The sequence below is a fragment of the Canis lupus genome, chromosome X (genome assembly GCF_003254725.2).
Source record: "Canis lupus dingo isolate Sandy chromosome X, ASM325472v2, whole genome shotgun sequence".
NCBI lineage: Eukaryota > Metazoa > Chordata > Mammalia > Carnivora > Canidae > Canis > Canis lupus.
Window position 1 is genome coordinate 101,198,213 of NC_064281.1, and position 13,643 is coordinate 101,211,855.

At 37.5% G+C, this 13,643-nt stretch overlaps 1 protein-coding gene across 6 annotated transcripts in view; it reads right to left on the minus strand.

Annotated features, from left to right (window-relative positions):
* The window catches only part of SMARCA1 (SWI/SNF related, matrix associated, actin dependent regulator of chromatin, subfamily a, member 1), a 73,055-nt gene extending 59,412 nt beyond the window's left edge, over positions 1–13,643 (minus strand). For all 6 annotated transcript variants that reach the window (XM_025431194.3, XM_049107788.1, XM_025431193.3 and 3 more), the window contains exons 1-6: positions 13,290–13,643; positions 8,627–8,713; positions 5,021–5,187; positions 4,609–4,709; positions 4,406–4,506; positions 1,142–1,321 (exon numbers count right to left, since the gene is read on the minus strand). In XM_025431194.3, the coding sequence (XP_025286979.1) occupies positions 1,142–1,321; positions 4,406–4,506; positions 4,609–4,709; positions 5,021–5,187; positions 8,627–8,713; positions 13,290–13,463 (810 nt within the window). In that variant the 5' untranslated portion in view covers positions 13,464–13,643. The remainder of the gene's footprint in view (positions 1–1,141; positions 1,322–4,405; positions 4,507–4,608; positions 4,710–5,020; positions 5,188–8,626; positions 8,714–13,289) is intronic.

Sequence of the window (13,643 nt, forward strand, 5' to 3'; positions counted from 1 at the left end):
GGATAGAGCCCCTTGTCCGGCTCCCTGCTTAGCGGGAAGTCTGCTTGTCCCTCTCTGCCCATCCCCACTGCAAATGCACTCTCTCTCTCCTTCTAATAAATAAATAAATAAAACCTTAAAATAAAGAAAAGAACAGTGGTAAGAAAGAGTTCTAAATGACTAATTTGCCACTGGGAAATACCAGGCATATGGAAGAATCAAGTCTGTAATTCGAAATTTATGAGTTCAGTATTTCAACATTTAAATTATTTATAAGTTAAATTTAAATAAATTTATGTAATTTTTCTTCAAGCAAAATGATAAGAATAAAATTACATAATTCATTATGCTACCATTCTTTTGAGGATATCTTTTGATAACCTATCTAAATATGTAAAATAGAATAAATCTTTACTCTAAACTATGTCCTCTGGAGGCAAAATAAAGGCAAAGTTTAATAATATGCTTTCTAAGCTGATTATTCATTTTTATATTTTTGCATAATTTATTTCTTTTAGATTAATTCTACAGTCCTAAGTAACTGTAGCCTACTAGATTGACAAATGGCTAATTTAAGCAAGAGCCCAGAGCTTCTAATATCTAAGAATGTATGCAGATATGTATTTTTTTATTCAAAGACCAAAACTGAAAGCTGTGTCTATGCATAAACACAAAACAGAAGGCTCTCCATAGTAATAGAAAAGGTTCCATTCATGTGTGTGTACACGTATACGAAGTCAAAGTCCAAAGTAAAAAATTTAAACAAAAATATTGTCATGCAAATTTACATATTTTTGGTGTCAAACAGCATAACTGATAGTGTCATGGAAAAGATATACTGTCAATAAAGACTTTTTTTTTAATAAAGACTTTTTTATAAAAAGTGATTTAAAATGCAACTCAAAAATACTGAGGTTAATGACCTAGTTGAAATTAAATGCAGATAAGCATAGTAACGGATCGTCTGTTATTAATAAGTAACATATCTACTTCACAGAAGTGTTGTGAGAATTAATTAATATATAAAAGGCACTTAAAACAGAGCCTAACATAGAGTTATTTACTAGTAGCAGTCAACTTCAATGCCTTTTAAGGTAATAGTATGCAACTTAACCCTATAAATTATGTTGTTCTTGATGGCCTCTTTAAACCTATTACTTACTCTCGCATCCTTGTCTCCAACGAAACAAATAACACGGAGAGATGGGACCCATCGCTTAAATTCATTCATCCAGTTGTATAAAGTAGACTTTGGAACTAAAACCATGTGAGGTCCAGGAATGTTTCGGTAATGTTTCAGGTAACCAAGCAAAGCAATCGTTTGTAAAGTCTTACCAAGACCCTGCATTACCATTACAAAGAAAAAAATCCATAAACATTTATTTAATGAAACATTTTGTTAGTGGTAACATTACAAAAGACATTTGCCAACTATGTCATATAGGGAAAAATTTAAAGATCTTTGTTTTTTTTGTTTTTGTTTTTTTTTGTTTGTTTTGTTTTGTTTTTTAAGTGAATAACCATTGCAATTCGTACTTACTGTGTGCACAAAAAGAAACCAGGAACTTGCAAGTAGAAAGCTGCTTTGTTGCTCCTCCTTTTTAATTTAAGATTTTATTTATTCATGAAAGACAAAGAGGCAGAGACACAGGCAGAGGAAGAAGCGGGCTCCATGCAGGGAGCCCGACCTGGGACTCAATCCCAGGTCTCCAGGATCAGGCCCTGGGCTAAAGGCAGTGCTAAACCACTGAGCCACCTGGGCTGCCCATGTTGCTCCTCTTAAAGGAACAAGCAGTCTACTTTATCATTTCTTCTAGCGGCAAAATTAGTATTTTTGTATGTATGTGTTTCACACTCATTCCCTTTACCAGCCTGCTCAGACACTGATCTTTATTTCCCACTGTCCCCAACATTATTACAGCCCAGGCATGAAATATTCAGACTATGCATCTCAAGGGACTTGTGGCTCTCTGTACTTGCATCTCACACCCTTGAAGACCTACAGAACCATAAAAGAACCAGAACATAAAAGAACTCTGCAGCCAGAAGGGGCCTTAGAGATCAACCGGTCTGGTGAACTTTTTAAAAAATAACATATTGAACACCATGAACTTGCCACCTAACCAACAAGAGATATCCTATACTGTGTGGCTTTTAAAAGAGTTTCTGGCTTTATCTCTATGCAAGCTATATATTTGCTTTGATAAGCCTAGGTTTAAACTATTATATAGGGTTTATCCTAATATTTCATTTAAGGAGATGCACCAAACCTTAAAATAGGGCAGCCCTGGTGGCTCAGTGGTTTAGCGCTGCCTTCAGCCCAGGGTGTGATCCTGGAGCCCCAGGATCAGGATCGAGTCCCACATCGGGGTCTCTGCATGGAGCCTGCTTCTCCCTCTGCCTGTGTCTCTGTCTCTCTCTCTCTCTGTGTCTCTCATGAATAAATAAAATTTTTTTAAATAAAATCTTTAAAAAAAAACTTAAAATACTTAAAATTTCTTTTAAGTAATTCCATTTTTAGGAATCCTATGGAAATAACTGGAAAGGTGCAAAAAAAGTAAATTACAAGTGTTCTCAAAACAGTATTATTATGTACCAAATACACACATATACCAACCCATATATGCTAAATACACACAATATGTACTATATATATACTACACATCAACCCAAATGACCCGCAATAAGGGAGGAAATGAATTATGGTAATTCCCCCAGATTAATTATTACACAGTAATTATTTTATAAATATTTGAATTAAAAAAAATAAAAATAAATAAATATTTGAATTATGTAGAAAATAAGTATGAATGTGAAGAAATCAGAATACCAACTTATATGTACAATATGATCTCAGCTATGTAAAATAAATACATCTGGAGTTAAAATACTAAAATGAAATATACCAAAATGTCAACTATGGTTATTTCTAGGTAGCAGAATTACAATTTACTTTCAATTTTTCGGGATCCCTGGGTGGCGCAGCGGTTTGGCGCCTGCCTTTGGCCCAGGGCGCGATCCTGGAGACCCAGGATCGAATCCCACATCGGGCTCCCGGTGCATGGAGCCTGCTTCTCCCTCTGCCTGTGTCTCTGCCTCTCTCTCTCTCTCTCTGTAACTATCATAAATAAATAAAAAAAATAAAAAAAAATACTTTCAATTTTTCCTTGACTTTTTTCCAGATTTTCTACACTCCTTAAAGTATCTTTCCCTTTTTTAATAATTAAAAAGTATCTGGTGTCAGCACAAATTCAATATGAAGGATCTTTAAATCCTTCATATTTAGGCTGCAGCCAAGAGGAGCTTGGGGCCAATAATCCTCCTGATCTTTCTGTTATCCAATTAACCAAGCTCCTCCCCCTCTGAGTTAACTGTAGTCTCCAGCCCAGAATACTAAATATAAGGAGCTACAGACCCTTGATTTAAAGGACCTCTTGCCACACAGCTAACGGTTGCCCAGCATCTATGGGACCAACTACTACACTACATGTTATAGAACATAAATAGTCATGTGGCTCTTCTGGGTAAGAGTGATAGCAAATATGGCTCCAGAGTCACATAAATATGAATATCACTGGGTCATAAAGATCTAGAACTGCCCCCCTGCCCTCTCTTAAATCCTATCTTATTCATTTGGTCTTAAAATACCAATCTAAGCCTTCATATACTCCCTGATCTGGTGGAATCAGCATCTTAAATAGCCTTTCTTTCTTTCTTTGGTCATTTTATTTATATGACCATCATTCCTTAGCTTACTTCTCAGGCTCTATCTGGCACTATGCTACATCAGGACTCAACATTGCTCTTTACTTTTTTTCATTATTCTATCTATTCACTTTCTGACTGCTCACGCATTGAGGTTCTTACATTCATTGATTCATGCTTTCATCATTTATTGTTCGATTTATTCATTCACACATTTAGTATTTACTTTATATACCCCCACTTTACTACCAAAAGGATTTCAGGTCACCTACAAAGAAAATATGTTTCAGGTAGCCTACAATGAAAACATGGAAGATAAATTAATGGTAAAATAGAAATAAAGAAGGGCCAAGAAAAGATTAGAAGATATAGAATAGAAAAAGGCACAAAAGACACAATGGGCCTGCCATTACATTCCACAGGGGCTCGATTTTGGCATTAATTCTGGCTCTGAGTTTCCTGGAAGCCAAAGTGCAAACAAAATCAAAATTACAGGGAGGTTTTTTAAACCTATAAGCAAATCACACTAAGAATTTTGTAGCCTGTGAAAGTATATGTTCTCAAGGTTATTTAAAGAAACAGTTCTAGAGTTTACAAATGCCCTTTACATTCTAACTAAATAAAGCAATTAGACTCTAAGCCTAAGGCAATACAGCTCAGGTATTTCAAATTTACATAAAAATCATTACTAAGATTGTGTTTTTAGCTATCAACTCCTTACCATTTCATCTGCCAAGATACCATTGACTCCATTTTCATACAGAGAGATCAACCAGTTCAGCCCTCGAATCTGATAATCTCTCAGTGGTCCTCCTTTCACATCTGAAAAAGAGATCAAGACGTTTCATACTTTTGTTAAATACAATCAAGAATATTTTTCTAAAACCTAATTGAAAAAAAACACCAACGCAATGAGATACTTACATGAAGGTGATACCTCGAATCTAACACAGACATTAGATGTTTTCCGACTCTCTGAGAGGAGCTCTTCATCTTCTTCTTGTTCTGTGCGCCTGTGACGGTAGCTGAATTGAAAAGAAATATCTTTATACTCAACTCAAATACTAAGCTATCAATTAAGTCAGTATATCTGTCATGAAAAAAATGAGTTATCTAAGGTCTTGCTTAGAAGTTGGTAGAACCAGCCTGCATTTTTACTGATTCCTAGTGAGAAAAAATTGTTGCCTCCAAAACTTATTTACATTGACAATAACCCCATTTTTAATACAAAATTATACTCAGTAAGCAAAGAGGGAATGAGAGGAGAGGGAGAAGTGGGGACAGAAGGAAGGGAGGGAAAAAAGAGGGAATAAAGTAGAGAGAGATGCCAACATACTCTCCAGCAGAAATTAAGCTTTGCTTGTCATCTTTCTTTATTCGAGGACGTCCCAACTTCATGTTCAGAGGAGAGGTTGGAGATTTCTGTGCTGAAGGTTGAATAAAATGTGCAAAAAGTTCTGTCTGCTTTAATAAAAATTCAAATCTCTTTGCTCGGTCTGCTTTCTAACATACAAAACAAAAGAAAAAATAATGATTTTCTTTTTTACTCAAAGTTATTTAACAAATACTTATATTGCCCTTACTTTGTACTATGTTCTCAACACTTTCAACATATTAACTCATTTAATGGTCTTAATAAACTTATGAGGTAGGTACTAATATTATCTACATTTTACAGATGATAAAAGTAAAATATGGAGAGAGTAACTAACTTGTCCAAATTCCCATAGCTAGTAAACAGCAGAATTCAAAAATGGCATTTTCAGATAATTTGAATAGAAGCCAAATGATCTAACAGTAGTAAATGCCCCAACAAGAAGTACCCTGCTTAAAGAGTCAGGGTCAAAAAGCAAAAACTTTTTCTAAAACGTAATGATTTAGAGATGCCTGGATGGCTCAGCGGTTAGACGGCTGTCTTCGGCTCAGGTCGTGATCCCAGGATCCGGGATCAAGTCCCGCCGCATCAGGCTCCTGCGAAGAGCCTGCTTCTCCCTTTGCCTGTGTTTCTGCCTCTCTCTGTGTGTCTCTCATGAATAAATAAATAAATCTTTAAATAAATAAGTAAAATGTAATGATTTTCTTCTCCCAAGTGAACAAAATAAAGCATCATAACATACGATATATCCTAAATACAGAAATATAAATTATTAGCTATGATATACATATACCATTAACTGAACTCTTAGACTTTTCAAATTGCATCTAGATACAATTAACACCTTAGAATACAGTGTCTTCTTGTCTATAAATATTGTCAATGCATGGTACAATAATGTAATAAATATTTCTCTCTTCAATTACAATGATCTGGAAAATTGCACTTTTTTATTTATTTAAAGATTTTTATTCATGAGAGACACACAGAGATAGAGACACAGGCAGAGGGAGAAACAGGCTCCCTGCAAGGAGCCTGATGCGGGACTCAATCTGGGACCCCTGAGCCAAAGGCAGATGCTCAACCGCTGAGTCACCCAGGCATCCCAAATCACACGTTTTAAAAAGATTTTACTTATTTGAGAGAGAAAGAGCACACAAGAGTGGGGAGAGGGGCAGAGGGACTTGCATAATCCCTGCCAAGCAAAGAGCCCAATATGGGGCTTGATCCCTAGGCCCCAATATCATGATGTCAGGCAAAGTCAGATGCTTAACTGACTGAGCCACCCAGGTGCCCCTGGAAAACTGCACCTTATGCTAATAACATAAAAAGTTTGTCTTCAAAGCAAGCAGGATTTGGGGGAAAAACATACACATACACATATAAGTATAATAGTTAATATATATTAACTACTAAAAATTGGTATGTATTATAATTTCTCAATTCTGCTCACTTCGGCAGCACATATAATAATTTCTCAATAAATTGTAAAAGGGCATATAACTTGTACCATAATAATAAAATAAAACTTCACTATAAAACCTTAGAAGGTCAAAAGATATATACATCATTTTAGATTTAAAAAAATGAGAATGATTTTTTAATTCCCAATCACTTTCTGACCACAGGGTAGAGAATATTTGATTGCTAATGAAGGATGCATAATTAATAACACCAGAAATGTACAAGGGTTCATTAACATAAACACAAGAATTAGACAAATATATTCAGACCAGAAGCTGGAAGGAGGCCAAAACCTTTCCATTTTATGTTATCCTCACTGGAATGTTGTTTTTAGAGTTGTTAAAACATTAACTGTCTACGTTAGATGTGACCTTAGACATTTAGGCAGGGAGTTTGGTAAAATCACTATGAACAACTAAAAAATATCCTTCATCTCTACTTATTTTTATAATGTTCCTGCAAAAACAACCCCTCAAAAAAAAGATCAGTTCCAACTACCTGTTAATTTCTCTTTTGAGTTAACCAAATTCACTAGTTTTGAAAGATCCCAAGGCATAGAAGTCTAGTTAAAATGAAAGCTAAGATATGAACTTTGGTGTATAAAAATTAAATTAAATATATGACAAAGCAGTAGGTGGGCATAACTGAGATTATACTGCTTAAATATGTAATATTTCCATGTACTGGGCAAATGTCCTTTCCTTCAGAAAATGTATTACTATGCTACATTTCACAATATGTAACATTAATTAATATATCCAAAGCAAGAAGAGGAGAAAAAAATATATCAGTCTTACTTTGTAACCTGCTTTCTTTCAGCCATACTGATGTTGCCACTGATACTTTCACTTAGTGGATACAGTATCTATAGCATAAAACATCTTATGTGGGGGCAGCTGGGCAGCTCAATCAGTTGAGCATCTGACTCTTGGTTTTCACTTGGGTCGTGATCTCGAGGTCCTGGGATACAGCCACCCCTCCACTGAAGTTTGGGCTCTGCACTCAGTGGGGCGTCTGCTTAAGGATTCTTTCCCTCTCCTTTTGCCCCCCCCCCAGCTTGCTTGTGCATGAGTGCATGCTCTTGCTCTCTCTCTCTCTCTCTCTCTAATAAATTGATAAGTCTTTTTTAAAAATCATCTGAGGAGCCTGGGTGGCTCAGTCAGTTAAGCGTCTGATTTTTTATTTCAGTTCAGGTCAAGATCTCAGGGTCCTGGTTTGGAGCCCCTGCTTGAGGATTCTCTCCTTCTAACTCTGCCCACTCCACCACCTCCATCCCCACCACTTGCTCACTCAAGCTCTCACACACACGCTGTCTCTCCTGTCTCTGTCTCTCAAATAAATAAATAAATCTTTTAAAAAATCTTAGGGGCACCTGGGTGGCTCAGTTATTGTCTGCCTTTGGCTCAGGACATGATCCCAGGGTCCTGAGATTGAGCCAGGGTAGGGAATCCCTGCTCAGCGGAGGAGTCTGCTTCTGGCTCTCCCCAACACTCTCTCTCAAGCTGTCTCTCTCTTAAATAAATTAATAAAACCTTTAAAAAAATCTTATTATGGGTTAAAGGGCACAGAACAAAAGTGAAGAGATAGGATGTCTATTCCCAACTATTGCATAAAATTTCTCTGATCCTTATTCTCTCATCTGAAAACAAGAAGATTCATTTATTCAACAAACATCTTTTATGATTGGAGGGGGGCACCTGGGTGGCTAAGTCGGTTGGACGTCTGACTGGCTCAAGTCATGATCTCAAGGTCCTGGATCAAGCCCAGAGTCAGGCTCCCCACTCAGTGGGAAGTCTGCTTGAGTTACTCTCCCTCTGACTCTGTCTCTGCTCCTCCCTGGAGCTTGTGCTCTCTCTTTGCCTCTCTCTCAAATAAATAATTTTTTTAAAACCTATTATGATGAATTATATCTTAAATTACTTCCCAACTGTAAAATCTATGATCCAATATTCATTATATATACACATGTATTTTTTCACTCTTTCACATCTCCTCTATAAAAATCAATTATGGTGAAACTAATGTAAGACTGAGTATCAACTATATTTCAATATCAAAAACATCAACTATAGTATTCACTGTCCTACCCAAGAATATATTTACCATTTTCTCTTCATATTCTGGGTCCATTTCCTTCTCAGATTTGGAAGCTTTAGCAGCAAGTTTGAGTTGAAATGAAGAAACATTTTTCTAGAATTTCAAAAAAATAAGCTATCAAATTACAAAGCAAGATCTTAAAAGTAGTCAGCATTCTCATTTGAAAAAAGTAAAAAGTAATTAAATACTAAATGAATAAATGAACATGAGCCACACATAAACCAATGATGAGAGCATGTCATGAAGCAGGGCTTATAATTAGTCCAGTTCTGTGCACCTGAGGTCCAACAAAAAATCTGAATTGTGAAAGCCAGAGAAATAACATTAATTCAAATGAACACCAAAAGGTGAGACATTGAGCCTTTTCACCTATTTTTTAATTTAAAGTATAAAGAAGATATAACCATTGAATAGATTTAAAATCTAGAATATGTTAATATTATCAACCACAAACCAAAAAACCCAAGGAAAGTAAATAATAATTCTCAGAAACACTTCTTTATGTAATGGAAACAAGCCAGATTTTCGGAAGAAGACTGTGGTTTTTGTTCCTGAAAAGACACTTTTCATTGTTTCCATATTCTAATCTGAACATTTAAACTTTTTAGTGTAATGCAATGTGTTCATTTCTATTTAAATAATAAAACAGTACAATTTTAAATTTTTGGTTTATGCTAATTTTCTCCAACTGGAATGAAAAGAATTTTAAACCATATCACAGAAACATTTTGTGGAAGCAGTTTCTCAAGCTATCAACTATTATTAACTTTTGATATGTAAAAAGTTGTAATTTAATTAAAATGAATATAAATCAGCTTCTTAAAAATAATGAAATTATCTGGAGGATTATATTTCATGCATGCCATCCTTTGTAAAGATAAGCTTGTACATGTAAATTTAAATAGGTATATAAAATACACCTCCTTCTCTCTAAGAAATGGAGAAATAATAAAAACACAAATATACCCCTTAGCACTCGAGCCAAGAGTATTTCTGTTTTTTTTTTTTGAGTATTTCTGTTTTAACACAGACTTCGTGTTAGTCAAAACTCAAATCTGTTGGTGAAAACTAAAGAAATCATGTCCATTTTATAATAGCTTTTGTCAACCAGTTCCTGAAAACATAGGTCCTAAATCAACAACAGAATGTGATCTTAAACCTAAGAAAGACATGACTCCAATAGTTAATTAATAGGTCTTCCAACATTTACTGAAATTTCTATTTTGAGAAAATCCAAACTAAGATTATGGAATTTGACCCTGGTCAGGGTTATACTTTGAAGCACTGATCAGATACTGTTCAGTTATTCTTAAATAATAGACATCTTGTTTTAAGCATGTCATATGTATATATCATCTAAGTGAGATGTTTTGATATAATCCTGGATGGACAAGAAAAGTGCTAAAATCCCCTCAACCCCATACTTTCAAACTATCACATATACTATAAATCCACTTTTATTTTCAAAGCAACAAGTTAAAACTGTGTTTAAAAAAATCACTTTTATCATTACTTGAAAAGCTACATGAAGTCTAGTTTTCAACTTTCAAAACAGTGAAAATTACTTCACTTCATATGCACAAGTATATATCTAATAATGTGGGACATAGATTTCACTTACAGAAAAATTAAAGCTTGAATTAGAAAAAATTTCACTCAATACTCTTGCCTACCTTGTGGTAGAATACCATAAAATTTAATTATATGCTAATTAAAATTCCTAATCTTGAGCAGTGCTATTAAAAGCTGTGGGTAATTACTTAATTGGCACTATCTTCCACAACAAATTTTAAAATACCTACCTTCTAAACCTCCTTTGTAGATTTTCAAAAATACACTTCTCATACAAGAAAAGATAAAAGGTGACTAAGATATTCTAATTTCTTATGGATTTTATCATCTGGTAGTTTAGATGCCATGAGCATACAGCACAAGATCATCAAGATGCCTTGTCTTAAAGACCATGACCCTTTTTCTGATGTTTTCATTACCAAATACACCAACTCCAACTTCCAGCATCAGGTTATCCAATTATCACTTAAACCAAGTAAGTTCAAGAACCAAAAGATAAGCCAAAGTATCTTTCTACAGCTAAATGTCACAAGTCAATCTACTCTCATCTATTTTATGCATCACAAAATGCTCTTATTCAGGGCCTATTTTCTTTTATTTGATACACAATTCTAGCAAGTTTGATAATCTGGCTTGCCATACTACGGAGAATAAAAGCAGCAGCAAATGACATGAGAAAGACCATTAGAAGTCACAAAAATAACACAAAGAAAGGATGGCAGAAGCCCAGGATAAGACATGAGTCTCTCTGCAGCAACATCTCTTTTGCTTACTATTCAGGTGTAATTATTTCCCTCTGCCCACTGCATTACTTGTACTTTGGGGGGGGGGGGGTTGTATTTTCATAGTCATTGTAAATGGTCTTACGGTTTTGTAACATCTATATCCTCTATCCTAAATTATTTCTGATGGAAGTAGATTGTCTAAAAAATGATAGCTAATAGCCTGACAATTGAGGCAGGAGGGATAAATATCATTTAAAAAATCAACACAATACTGGAAATGTCTGAGAAGTGGTTATTAAACTGAGGAGAAACAGTCTCCTGCATCTCAAATGCCTTTGTATCATTTGCAGAGCATAACTGAGGAACATGAGGAACAGGTTAATCTGTACTTTCAGTACATCACTTAAAGGAGGCAAGGGAGTGAGCTATCTATTTAGGTTTGGAGGGGTGCCAAATAACTTTATTTGAAGGAATGAAACAAACAGAAGAACTTAAGTGGATGTTTTGGTCCTCTTTAGATTTTTTCAGGAAAAATTAAAAAGATGTAGTGACTAGAGTAAAAAACTTCTGGTATTCAAAAAGTTCCTGCCATGCAACACCTCATTTCCCTATGCTGAGCAAACAAATCAGGTACTTTTAGGGGAATTTCTGATGAGGATACAGAATTCAGGAATAGATAGATATCAAGTCAATGTTTGTTACATAAGTTTTTCATTGATTCTGAATCTTTTCACAATTCAAAAAATTTACAGAATCTGGAAATTCAGCAACCTGTACTGCCATACAAAAGACAGTTTAGCCCTTACATTTGCCCAGTCTAGGAAATAAAAGACACCTAGATTCATTTCTGAATTCCTCACTAATTGATTTTATATTGATACTTGGTATTTGACCCATCTTCACAATATTGTCTTACTGATCCAAGTACTGTATAGATCTTAAAAATTGCATGTTTTCTATGGTTTTCACTTCCACTACAATTGTCTTCCTGTTTAGTCAATCTTGAAACAGTAAAAGATGTCACTTAAACAACTGCTGCATTTACAATTACGCTAATTCACGGCAAAAAGGTGTTAATTTCCTTCAAAAGCTTTTAATTTGGTCGTATCATATCCGATAATGATTCAGACAAAGCCACTTGAGATATCTAAAGCGTAATTTTAATTACCTACCGTTTTTTAATTGTGATATGCCTACTGGTACACGGAAACAAATCCACCCATAAATGATCCATTCTACAATTTTATTATACATCAAGAATCCTTATACCCCATCCTATTTTTTATTTCAAATTCTTCGTTTTATTTGCATGTCCTCGTCCATATGAAATGTGCCTTATGGAGAGAATACATATTTTCTGGATTTGGTTTCAATAAGGTGCCTGAGAGGTCTCCTTATGTATGTTAGCAGCAGCTCATCCTAGCGACGCTGGGTTAAAGAAAAATAAAAAATAAAAAAATAAAAACCCTGCGTGTGTCCAGGAGCCAGCAGCGCCCACTAGGAGAGGGAGGCGGAAGCCTGGAAGGCTTGGGGCCGGACTGGGGGACCATTTGGGTGGCCCTGGAGTGAAACACTATACCGTCGGGGGCGGGGCAGGAGCGGGTGAGGGTGCACACGTTGGAAATTTTCCTAAGCCAGCGTCCACGGTTCCACAGTTTGGGGTTTGGATTGCGGCCGGGGCGGGGGGGCGAGTAGGACGCGGAGAGCTCATTTTCTCGGGGTGACACCCCCGCTTCAGCAGGAGGGGACCAAACGAACAAGGGATGTTTTTTTGTTTTTGTTTTTGTTTTTTTTTGCTGCCACCTAAAAGGTCGACATTGTCATTCAAAAAAACAAAAGTCTCTCCTATCGTCCTCCGCCTCCCAACTATCAGCACCTCGAAATTCAAATTAAAAAAAAAAAAAGCCCAATCAGAACCCCTTTTGCGCGGGTGTGGGATTGAAGGGCCCAGATTTCCCAGGCAGAGGCCGACGGGAAGGGGGGGAGAGGGAGCGAGCGAGAGGAGAGGGAGAGGCGGAGGCTTTTTCCTGCACAGCCCCATCCCCCACCCCGTTACCCCAGTTCCGGGAATGTGAATGGGGCCGGGGGCTGTCTAGGGGCTCCAAAACCCCCAATCCCCGGGATAACGGGCACCCTCCACCCCGCGCCGCGCCCGCGCCCAGCCCCGCCCCCGCCCTCCAGGCGGCCCGGAGGAAAGGGGGAGGGGAACCAGTGCTAGACTGTTCGCCGCCCCCACCCCCCAGCGCGCCCTCGGCCCCCAGCCCCGCGGAGCTCCACCGGTACCTGTCGGCGCCGAAAGGTCAGGGCTTGGGCCCCTCAGAGGGGCCCGGCTCAGGATTTGTTCACCATACACACACCCCCTTCCTATTTACCTCCTTCTTCTTCTCGCCCTTCTCTGTGGCCACGGTGGCTTCGGTGGCCGCGGCGGCCGCTCCCTCCTCCTTAGAGGTGGATGGCCCCGGCTGCTCGTCCTCTATGACCACGATTGTGGCGGTCGCATTAGCGGCTGCCACGGTGGCTGCCACTGCAGCGGAGTCCGGCTCCATGGCGTTGGAGCGGGAACGAGAAGGGGGACGAGGAAGGGGACGAGGGCTCCTGGGCGGCGGCAGTGGCTGCACTGGAAAGAGCTAGATGGAGCAGGGTGGGGAATCACTCCGCTTCCAACCCCTTCGCTCAGCCCCCCCTTCTTTAAATAACCCTCAACCCTGCCCCACTTCCGTCCACCC